The 12,768-nt window shown below is 36.3% G+C and overlaps 1 protein-coding gene across 1 annotated transcript in view; it reads right to left on the bottom strand.

The window, feature by feature from the left end:
• LOC306874416 (partitioning defective 3 homolog B-like) overlaps positions 1 to 12,768 on the bottom strand; it is a 163,411-nt gene that overhangs the window by 79,417 nt on the left and 71,226 nt on the right. The window contains exons 11-12 of the mRNA XM_079424451.1: positions 8,378 to 8,563; positions 3,719 to 3,892 (exon numbers count right to left, since the gene is read on the bottom strand). Coding sequence (XP_079280577.1) covers positions 3,719 to 3,892; positions 8,378 to 8,563 — 360 coding nt within the window. The remainder of the gene's footprint in view (positions 1 to 3,718; positions 3,893 to 8,377; positions 8,564 to 12,768) is intronic.

Below are 12,768 nucleotides of genomic sequence, written 5' to 3'. Positions count from 1 at the left end.
TCTGTAAATTTAAAACTTTTAAAAAAGACAATTTAAAGCAAATTTAAGTTACAAATTGAAGGGAACAATGCACCGACGTGTTCTCTAAATGTAATGTCTTGTACCTTTTAAGGCCTTTATTTGTGAAAGCAGGAAAAAAGACTTTTAAATGCATACATGCATTAAACTGACAAAACAAATGACATTTATTAAAAAGAATTTGAATAAATGACATTTAAATAAATAAACAAACATTCTAAATTGGTAAAATATTTTACAATATTATTGTTATTTTTTTTAATAAATGCAGCCTTGGTGAGAATAAGAGACTTCTTTCAAATATATTAAACAATCTTATCAACCCCAAAATTTTTTACAGTATTACCATGTTGAAAAACAATAACAAAGTAGTGCTGTGCAGGTACCATGTAATTACATATAGAAAAATGTCTGGTACTTTCATAAAATATAATGGTACTGCCAAGACATCCAAACAAGGATCGCACTTGTATCCAGTGATAATACCGTCGTAATTTGTTTTTTAAATATTTTTTAATTGTTAACTAAAATTCTTGAATAAAAAAAATATTTAGAATTTTAGTATTATGTCTTGAATTGAGGAACAAACCCATTACGTTGAGTCAACAAACACTTTTGATTCTCTAACTTCCCACTCATTCTCTTATCACTCAGCTCTGTCTGGGTGATTAATGGCATATTGATCGCTCCGTCTGCATGTGATTAATGAAGAATGCATCTCAGCGACATATTACCGCCCGCACCGATCACCATCCCTCCACCACTAGATTGGGCTGAGGATAAGCTAATGCTTCCCAATAATACTCCAACGCTCACCCACCCAAAGTCAGACCGCTCAAGGTGGAGTCAATAACTATTTGTCTTCATATTCATTGGACGGTGATGAGGAGCTGTCGGAATTGATGAACCATCCCGGTTTAACCTTGGATGCAAAGACTCCAAACTCGAATCAAATCAATTCAATTCAAGCAGTGTTAATTTTGGCAGGCATTTTTGATTTAGTCTTAATCTTGACACGAAAATGCTTAATAGTCTTAGTCACATTTTAGTCATTTGAGTCTTTCATAGTTTTAGTCGACGAAAAGTCATTGCATTTTTGTCAACTTTTAGTCATTACTTTTAGTCAAACCACAGTTACCAACATTTACTTTGGTAGCTATTTTATATGTAGTATTCAAACAAAAATAGTCATCTTCTTTCTTTAGACCAAATCAATTAAGCTTATGAGAAATTTGAATCAAGGACTGAATTTGGAAAAACTGGAATACGGTTTTGGTAGAGTTACAAATTTTTCAGATACAGTAGGTTTACCTAACAATTAGACATTTATTTAACATCTTTTGTTGGTTAACACTGATGACAGAGATAATTAGGAATTCTGTCTCTTTAAGACGGAAGGTATGCATGTAATACTGACACACATTCAGTTTTCCCCCACCTGTTTACCTGTTCACCCAACTTAGCCTATAGGATGTATTTTGAATGTCTGGTAGTCCTCAAATAAATTTTTAGTCTCGTCTCGTCTTGTTAACGAAGACGCGGCATAAATTTCGTCATAGTTGTTATCATCAGATATTAGTTTTAGCTCGTCAACGTCTTGTCTTAGTCACAGAAAAAAGGTTCGTTGACGAATATTTTTCGTCGTCATCTTCGTCGGCGAAATTAACACCGAATTCAAGTTTATTTGCATAGCACTTTTTACGAAACCAATCGTTGCAAAGCAGCTTTACAGCAAATTAAGTTTTTACAATAAATGTATATATTATAGAAACTTTTTAATTTAACTTATAGCAAAATTTGGTAATTCCGTATGTTGTCTGAGGATTGGCATCCTCTGAGGTCTTCTGAGGGGTTGGCATCATCTCTTCTCAGGTGTTTGGTCATCTCAGATCATTTAAGGGTTGGATCCAGACTGATCAAGCTGCATTTGGCTATTTCTGAACACTCAGACACCTTAGCATGTGACTTCTGAGGATCCAAAGCAGAAAAAAAAATATTCGGCTATTATCTCTTGGCTGAAAACTGACATTTTATTGAGCTGCTGACTCATGGAAATGGATTCTTTTCTCCAATAAATGTGCCTAAACACTATTTCCCATAATAGAAAAGAAAATGTCTATTCTGAAAAATCTGCAAAAAAAAAAAAAATGCTTCGATAACAAACCGGAAACATATTTCCTGAAATGATCAGCACTGTTCCACAGACTACTGGAGTTTAGAAACTTCTCCATTATCAATTAAAAATATTGTTTTAGCTGACCCTCTGCCTTTATCATGTGAAACCACCTCTATTAGCAAGGATATTATCATGCAGATTTAATACACCAACCGGAGACTGCTTAAACTTACCACCACATTAACAAAGGGGGGACCCCAGTGAACATGGCGGACCCCCTGAAACACAGAGACAGTAGTAAAAGAAGGCCAAGCTTCCCAATAATGCAAGCACAAACTGAACAAACACTTTATCAAGCCTAAGTCATAAAATTGAAAAGTGCTCATGAGTAAACTTGTATGCATTGAAAGTTTCAAAAGTATTCAGTGGGAATGCATAGGTTTTCATTGCATATTTTAGTGCATTTACTTGCTTTATGAGAATATAGACTCAATCAAAATGCACTCCAAGACTTTAATGGTCACATGTTGGGTCACATAATATCCACGTGAATATATATATATATATATATATATATATATATATATATTAGAGGTGTAACGATACGCAAATTCGTATTGAACTGTTCGGTACGAGGCATTACAAACCGAATGATTCTTTGGACTTATCCTATTACGTTTGGAAAATTAAAGCTTAAAGTGTGTGAAATATAATGTTTTTACTGCCACTTCGCTCAACATCCCAACTTTTAAACGCATTGTACATATTGCATACACAAATTCAATACAGCATGTCTCAAAGTTTGAAAACTGGATACATCTCTCAATAGCTGAAAGAAAGAGATGAATGACACCTCATGCCCTTTACAGAAAAAACTTAAAAAAAAGATCCATGAAGAAAGCCCAGTGTTAAAATAAAACAAAGTGCATGCGAAGATTTAAGAGTCTTTTATTTCAAAAGAAAACTTCAGCAATACAGAAACAAAGCAAAAGAAAAGCAGACATTAATAAAGAAGTGAAAAGAGCAACTGAAATGACAAGCATGTGCATGATGTTAGTACAAAAGCAGGAAGCAGGAGAAAAGAACAAGCACTTTTCTCATGAAGTCAAAGAAAAACAAGGAAAAGAACAATCTTCAGTCTGTCAAAAAAAAAAGTATCTATTGATTCAATTTCAAGGACTTCCTCCCCAAATGTCCATGATGATACTGCAATACATCTAACTGACCACAATTTATAACTAAAAATATTTTCAAGAGTTCTGTTTGGGAAAATGGGGACAAAAATTTTAACTATTGACAGATTTTTTTTTAATCATAACTCTTCTTCTTGTAGGATAACAATAGTACTTTAAATCTAGATTTAAATCTCAGAACAGGAGGACATTAAAACCATTTTCTCCTTTCAGCCAAAGCATATGTGTGCATGTCCTCGTGCACAATAACTAACAATCAGAGGTCCCCTGAGAGCCTGTGATGTGGATAGCGGCGATACCGGTGGGCTGCGGCCAGGGTCTCGGGTTCAGAGGCCCTGCGGGGAAGCGGTCTGTAGCGGGACACATGGTACGGTACAGGAACTGGGCATACCTGAGCAGATGAGCGCTCCACAGCACGCAGAACCACCAGCTGGATGGTTCCTCTGAGGTTCCCTTCAGTCGACATGGAGCGCCGCAGGGTTTCCATGGCATCATGGTTGGAGCATCCGAGCAGCGATTCGCTATTAACCGCTATCAGCTGGTCATTGATACACAAGCGACCATCCTGCAAACGAGAGAAGACAGACACCAATGTCACATGTACAAACTACTGAGAATAAAAAAAAAAAGCCTTTCTAACAAGTTTTAGCTAATAGCTACACTAAACCTCACCTAAAAGATAAGCTAAATTCATTTAAAAGATCTTATATTTTTATTAGTCTTATAATTTGCATTACTGCATCTCGATTAGTACTAGTTATAGACAGATTAATGGAATAAAATTATTCCAATTAATGGAATAAAAATACATTTTTACTATAATATTAATAGACAGTGAGAGAGAACGAGAGCAAGTAGATATATAATTTACCTAAAGATTCAGTGCAGTATTTAAAAATAAGTACAAACACTAAACTACAAACCATAGTAATAGTTATAGACATTAATCAGATTAAAAGATCTTACATTTTTCCTACAATAATGAATTATGCATATTTTACCTATTAATTCAGTTTGCATTTAAAATAAATATCAAAATAAATAAATACAAAAAAAAACTATGTAAAAAATAATAATAATACAATTTTTGTATAAATAAATGACAAATCACAGTGGTAGTTAAACACATTAACAACATTCAAATATTTACATTTTTGCTATAATAACAAATATAATTTACTAATAAATGCAATGGTGTTTAAAAAAATTTAATAAAAAGCAAAAACTAAATAAGCAATACAAAAAACTATTTAAAAAAAGCCAGATTAATCTGATTAAAAGCTCTTAATTTTTTTTATTAGTCTTATTATTTGTATTATTGCATCCCAAATAGTGCTAGTTATAGACAGATTAATGGAATAAAGCTCTAAACTTTGTACTATAATACTAACAGACAGAGAGAACAAGAGATATATAATTTACCTAAAGATTCAGTGCAGAATTAAAAAATAAATAAAAGACCTAAACTAAAATCCATAGTACTAGTTATAGATACAATAATCAAATTAAAAGATCTTACATTTTTACTATAATAATGGACAATGCTTGCATTTAAAATTAAATATAAACATAAATAAACACAAAAAAACCTACATAAAAAACATTAAAATATATAAATTTGTGCTATATATTATTTACTAATAAATACAATGGTGTATTTAAAACTAAATAAAAAAATGGAATACAAAAACAAAACACAAAAAACCAAGTAAAAAACACAATTCTTATCACAATACTAATTAAAGGAAGATTAATTAGGACCACTGCTACTTTTAGCTAGCTACTCTCAACACTAAAGTACGGAGCCCCTAAGAGCTCATGGTGGTGGAAAGATTTCGGGGTGGGTGAAAAAAATTCGGGGTGGGAGGAAAAAATATTTTTCAAATCTTTTGCGTTCCCTCGCAAAACTTGAGAACGCAAAAGATTTGAAAAATATTTTTTCACCCACCCCGAAATCTTTCCACCACCATGAGCTCTTAGGGGCTCCGTACTAAAGCCCTATAGTGTGATTTAAAAACATTTATGCAGTGTAGCCCCACTGTTAAATGTTTAATGCATCCCACTATGAATTCAGACACAATTACGGATGCATATCATTAGCGTGAAAGGGCCGGCCCGGAATGAATTGGATTAAGGTTCACAGCTGTGGTTTCCTAAATAAAACTGAGCTGAGGAGGAACAAAAGAGATTAGCAGATAAAAGCCACTGGAGCCGCTAAAGACTCCTGAGAGTCTGTGTCACGCCGGATGATCCTGACCCCTGGGTGAGGTCACTGACCGCAGACCACCGATACTGACCCAGGAGGGGTCTCCGGCAGAACGGACACAAACACTTGTGCCCATCTATTGAGAATATATACTCATGCATACATAAGCAGACAGTCTGGAAGCTCGCAACCGGACGGCCTTGTGAAAGACGCTATACCTCATAAAGGGCTCTAAAGATAACCTACGACATGTTTTCCTTCATTACTTTGTATTATAATCATTTATTCCAGAAATTAGTATGCAGTTTGTCTTTATTCATGCTCATTTGATCTCAATCCTGGAGTGTAAATGCTAGAGGAGCAGCAGAAAGTGTGATAAGGGTGAACGGCAGAAGTCAAATGAAGAGCTCAGCCTTTGAAAATGTCTATTTCTTTGAGCGTCTCTCTGATGGGGTCTGTGATACAGCTCGCTCTCTGAGCCCACTCTCCACTGGAGTGCTGATAGGGGCCAGAGACGCAGCTCCACCTGTGAGCCCACTCTTGATTACAGTGCTGATAGGAGACAGTAGATGTGCTCTTATCTGCACACAGACACAACACCTGCTGCCTGACTGGATTGATTGCGGAGAGAAGAGAAGAGGAGTTTTCATATTTCTATAGCGGCACTAGGAAAGGTTTACCTATAATAACAGACACGGCATATCCCAACCCAAAATTATCAAGCTTAATATGCTACAAAAAAGGCCACTTTTCATAAATCATCTCTTTTTTTCAGTTTGGGGCCACTTTGGGTGAACCAAAATGACTATACTACAGTATATTCCACATAATCAGCAAGGTTTGTATTATTGCTTCTCCAAATCTCTGTAGTGGTTACAGACAGATTAATCTGACACTATTTGGATTTTAACTTCAACCGTCAACTACGCCTTATCAATGTACATTTTTGTATCTATGTACAATATTATATTGTACATTTCTTATTCATATTATGTTAACCAATAAGCTTAATGCAATAGCTAACATAAAATAACAAGAAAATTTTTTCAGTGTTGCTATCATTAAATAAAACTAATACAACTTTTGTTTTGTTTTTTGTCAAATAAAATAAAATACTAAAAATAATAATTTAGTCGCAACTAACCAAAATAAAACAAAGTTGTAAAACTAGCTTTATTTTAGTTTATACTGAAGTAAAAAGAAACTGAATTACAATGAAATGAAAGCTAAAAATATTGAAAACCAAAAGCACTTTACAAAATTACGAAAACTTACATTAAAATTAAATTAACAATTGAAAACAGAAAAATAAAAGCTCATTTAAAATATTAATAAAAACTACAATAGTATATAAATGATACTGAAACAGCACTAATTTTACAACATTTATTACCTAATGTTAATTTATACTAATACTATTCTTTATGCATTTTTTAACAAACTGCATTAACATCATTGTGTTGTGAACAATATTATATTTATATATTTATAATAGTGCATGTATTTACCGTAGTAATTAATTTGCAAAGGTAAAATAATTTATTATGAACAACAGTATATTTACTAGGGATGGGTATCGTTAACATTTTATCGATACCGATATCAATACTGCTTATCGATATCGGTACTTATCAATACTGTTATCGATACTATTTGATGCAAAAAGATATGATGTGAAAAGTTTTAAGCTATTTTATTACTGCTGAGGTTAAAGTTCTTCAGTAAGGAGCAGGGAGTTAATTTTCTCTTTGTGTTTTATTATATTAACATTTAAAGGAATAGTTCACCCATAAATGTTCACTCATTTACTTACTCTCAAGTTGTTTTAAACCTGAATAAGTTGCTTCTGTTAAACATAAAAATGATTTTGAAGAATGCATTAATTTTTAAGAGTCCCTTTAAGAGCTGCACGCATCTGTTTCTCTCCGTTTAGCCGCGATGACTGATTGCATGCAAACACACACAGGCAAACACATGCGCACGGATATCACACGCACATCAAGCAAACGTCAGCCACATCATTCAGTGAAGGAAAATGACAAGCAGCAACTTCTAATTCGTCATTAACATTGAAGTATATGGTGATACAACAATGCAAGTATCAATAACAGTATCATTTGTCCTGAAGCTTACCGGTAGTCCGGTATTGACCCAATTACGTATCGGTCCCAAAAAATACCGGTTCTCGGTACCCATCCCTAATATTTACATATATCAGTATATTATACATTTACATTACATTTAGTCATTTAGCAGACGCTTTTATCCAAAGCGACTTACAAATGAGGACAATGAAAGCAATCAAAATCAACAAAAGAGCAATGATAAGTAAGTGCTATATCAAGTCTCAGCTAGCTTAACGCAGTACACATAGCAAGCTTTTTTTTTTTAATTAATAAATAAAAAGAAACCGATAGAATAGAAAAAGAATAGAGAAGCTAGTGTTAGTTTTTTTGTTGTTTTTGTTTTTTAAGAAAACAAGCAGTTAGTAAATGAATAGAGTTCAAGTCTAAAAGGGGCAAGTGATTTTTTTTTTATTTTAAGAATAGAATTAGAATAGAGAGTGCTAGAGTTAGAGGGTCAAATAAAGATGGAAGAGATGTGTTTTTAGCTGATTCTCGAAGATTGCTAAGGATCCAGCTGTTCAGATTGAGTTGTAAAAAATATATATTTACTATTATAAATATATTATATTTATAATAGTGTATGTTTTTATTTATAGACATTTTAAAGGTTTTTAGCAGTTTTCAGGCATAAATTACAACTGTATGACATTCGGTAAAGAAATACACATGATTGGAGCTCTCAGATGAATGGACGTTGGGTGAATGGGCTGCTCTTTACCTTGTGTGCAGCACCGCCGTGGATGATGGACTTGATGAAGATGCCCAGGTCTTCTCCGGTCTCTAGGGACTTATTACCCTTCAGACTGACCCCTAGACCAGCCGAGCCGGAGTCATTCAAAGGAACTTCAAACATCAGCTGCTCTCGCCCGTCCTCCGAAAGCAGCGGACCTGACGGCTCTTCTTTCTGCAAATAACACACACACTCTTAGGTCAGAATCTCAGTTGACTTTCAAAACCATGTGAATCTTAGCATTTATCCCAGTTCAACATCTTACCCCATTGCCTACAACTGCATTACTGCACATGTCATTTTTGCTTGCGTTTACAAACTACGAGATGAGTGGAAATTATTGTCAGGGGTAATCGACGGTATGTCACAGATGCTCGATAGAGTTTAACACGTATTGAACCTGAAACACTCCAATAAGATGATTTTGTGAAAAAGTGTTTTTCATCTAAATCTTGAGATGAAGATTTTTTAATGTTTTTGAAAGAAATCGCTTATGCTCAGAAAGGCTGCATTTATGTGATCAAAAATACAGTAAAAACAGAAATATTATTACAATTTCAAATAACTGCTTTCTATATTAATATATTTAAAATGTAATTTATTCCTTTGATTTAAAGCTGAATTTCCAGCATCGTTACTCCAGTCTTCATGATCCTTCAGAAATCCTTCTAAAATACTGATTTGCTGCTCAAGAAACATTTCTTACTATTATTGATGTTGAAAACAGTTGCTTAATATTTTTGTGGAAACGGATTAATAAATACTTCAAAAGAACATTTAGTTGAAATAGAATTTTTGTAACATTCTAAATGTCTTTACTGTCACTTTGATCAATTTAATCCAACCATACAGAACAAAATTACTAATTTCTTTCAAGAAATGTAATAAAGTGTATATTTTAGAGATGGATCCCAGTTAAAATAAAGGCAGATGTACCAAGTGGATGAGGAAAGAATAATGATGGATGGATGGATGAATATATAAAGTAGGGTTAGGACAGAATGAATGCATGTCTAATGGAGAGGCAGGAAAAACATGAGAACGTGCCAGTTCAAAAGGAAACATAATAAGCTTTTGTCAGAGATTCATTTAGGAGGACGGGGGTTGGGGAACGACATCATTTAAGACTAATAACTCATTATTGAGCACACTTACATACACACACACACACACACACACACACACGCACACACAACTACGCACTCATTTCACTTCTCTTTTGGCTTGCTTTGGCTCCAAAACATCACATCAAAGAGATCAAGGGTGTCAGTGCCATGGTCTTTGACCTTTTCTCCACACCATTTCCTTCTTCTCGCCACTATCGCATCAATAAAACATGGCAAAAAGTCGTAGAATAAAGTGCAATGGCTAAAAGTGACTGACATTGTTCTGGAAACCACATTAAGGAACGGCATTAGCCTGTTGGTAAGCTACTGTGGAAATGGGCCAGGAAGTAAAAGAAACAAAAATGACTTTGTAGGAGCACAAAGTTGGGTAAAAAGCATTAAGCAAGAGGTAACGATGAAAAATAGGAGGGCCAATGGGGCAAAGCTTCAAGTAGTCCTTTTAGCGCGTCCTCTTACTGATGATAATGTGTCGTACATGGCCTGAGGTGCACGACAAATCAGAGTTTTAGCACACAATAAAAGGCCTGTTTGTAAGTGAGGTCAAACTTTGGTCCCAGAGAGAATATCAGATTGTCTGAGATGCCGCTCTGGTGGTCCTATCAACACTCCAGGCTCAGACTTCACATGAAGATTATTTGTGCACTGATTTGTGACTGCGTGTTTTGAGTTTGAGCTCCATCAAGTTGATTCTTTATCGTCTATTTTCTATCTTAAAAACAATTTTATACACCATTTTCGTTTATATAACGTGTGAATATATCCACTATAGCATTCTAAAACAAAACCAATCAGAGTGCCTTGTTATCACTAGTTTTATTTTGATTTCTCGTGTCTGCTATTAGCTTATAGCCCGTTAGCATCGGCAGCGTGGCTGCCGCTAATCTCGCTTAGATTGCTAATACTATATTCACACACATTACCATTGTTTCATTCTTACTTGCTTAAATGGAGGATTTGTGTCTACCTTTGAGTGCAGGTGAGGACACGTTCGAGCTGCATTCGGTGCAGCTGGAGCTGGAAGCCGTGGAGAAGCAGATCCACGACCTGGTGGAGAAGCAGGCCCAGCTGAGAGAGCGGAGAGCCGTGCTGGAAACATCACGGTCTGATGCTCACAAGTCCAGGGTAAGTATACAGCACGCTGCTAACACTCCCACCACCTCTACTCCGTGTGTTTCTCTGCACAGACCCTGTGCACCCAGGACGCGATCTTCCCAGATGTCCTTCACTCCGGCGCCGGGACGCCACGGACCCTGGGTGTACCATCAGCGGAAGACGCAAGCCAAGCCCCGGGCGACGACCTCCTCTGCCACCTCCGGTCTTCGATACCTCCACCTGGAACGCTTCACTCCCCTCCGCGAGACGGAACGTGACGCTGTGATCGTCGGAGACTCCATCGTCCGGCATGTCCGTGCTACGTTAGCTGAAGGTAAAGTGCACACTCACTGTTTCCCCGGTGCTCGTGTTCTCAATGTTTCTGCACAGATATCCACGAACCTGAAGGGCGATGAGAGCATCGGTGCTGTCGTGCTGCACGCGGGGGTTAATGACACCAAGCTGCGGCAGACGGAGACACTGAAGAGGGACTTCAGGAGCCTGATCGAGACGGTACGCAGCACATCGCCCGCGACGACGATCATCGTGTCAGAACCGCTTCCCACGTATCGACGAGGAAGCGAAAGGTTCAGTAGACTGTTTGCTTTAAACGAATGGTTATTGTCATGGTGTAAAGAACAGAAACTGCTCTTTGTTAATAATTGGAATATTTTCTGGGAGCGTCCTAGGCTTTTCCGTGCTGATGGCCTGCACCACAGCAGAGTCGGAACGGAACTCCTGTCGGACAACATCTCCAGGACGCTACGCTCCATATGACTAGTAAGCCAATTCTCAAATAACTGCTATGATGGCTTTTGTTCTACCCACTTAAATGATAGAAGTACTTGCGTTGTCCAATCTATACAGACTGTGTCTGTTCCCCGAATAGCGAGGTCAAAATATAAATTTAATGCAGGATCTAGAAAAAATCTGATCGTGATTAAACCAGAAAAACGCAAAATAAATGAACAAAAACAATTTTTAAAGCTTGGGCTCCTAAATATTAGATCACTCGCACCCAAAGCAGTTATTGTAAATGAAATGATCACAGATAATAATTTTGATGTACTCTGCCTGACTGAAACCTGGCTGAAACCAATTGAATATTTTGGTCTAAATGAGTCTACTCCACCAAGCTACTGTTATAAACCTGAGCCCCGTCAGACTGGTCGTGGCGGCGGTGTTGCAACAATATATAGTGATATTCTCAGTGTTACTCAGAAAACAGGATACAGGAGGTTTAACTCATTCGAAATAATTCTGCTTAATGTTACACTGTTAGATATGCAAAAGAATCTCTTGCTCTGGCTACTGTGTATAGACCGCCAGGGCCATATACAGATTTCCTAAAAGAATTTGCAGATTTCCTCTCATATCTGTTGGTTAATGTTGATAAAGTGCTAATTGTCGGAGATTTTAACATTCACGTTGATAATACAAATGATGCGTTAGGACTTACGTTTACTGACCTAATAAACTCTTTTGGAGTGAAGCAAAACGTCACCGGGCCCACTCATCGTTTTAATCATTTGCTAGATTTAATTATAAATCGCATGGAATTGATCTTACCAATATAGATATCGTAACTCAAAATGATGATGTTACTGATCATTTCCTTGTATCGTGCATGCTGCATATTACTGATATTAAATATATGGCTCCGCGTTATCGTCCCGGCAGAACTATTGTTCCAGCCATCAAAGACAGATTCACAAATAACCTGCCTGATTTATCTCAACTGCTCTGTGTACCCATAAATACACATGAACTAGACGAAATGACTAGCAACATGGGCACTATCTTCTCTAATACATTAGAAGCTGTTGCCCCCCTCAAATTGAAAAAGGTTAGAGAAAAACATACTGCGCCATGGTACAACAGTTATACCCATTCTCTCAAGAAAGAAACTCGTAATCTTGAGCGCAAATGGAGAAAAACTAACTTGGAAATTTTTAGAACTGCGTGGAAAAACAGTATGTCCAGCTATAGACAGGCTCTAAAAGCTGCCAGGGCAGAGCATATCCGCAAACTCATAGATGATAACCAAAACAATACAAGGTTCTTATTTAGCACAGTGGCTAGATTAACAAATAAACAGACGCCACCTGATCTAAATATTCCCTCAGTTTAATAGTAATGACTTTATGAATTTCTTTACTG

This window comes from Barbus barbus (assembly GCF_936440315.1).
Source record: "Barbus barbus genome assembly, chromosome: 8".
In the NCBI taxonomy this organism is placed as follows: Eukaryota; Metazoa; Chordata; class Actinopteri; order Cypriniformes; family Cyprinidae; genus Barbus; species Barbus barbus.
The sequence above is the reverse complement of the archived record's forward strand: the minus strand, read 5'-3'. Positions and strand labels throughout refer to the sequence as shown.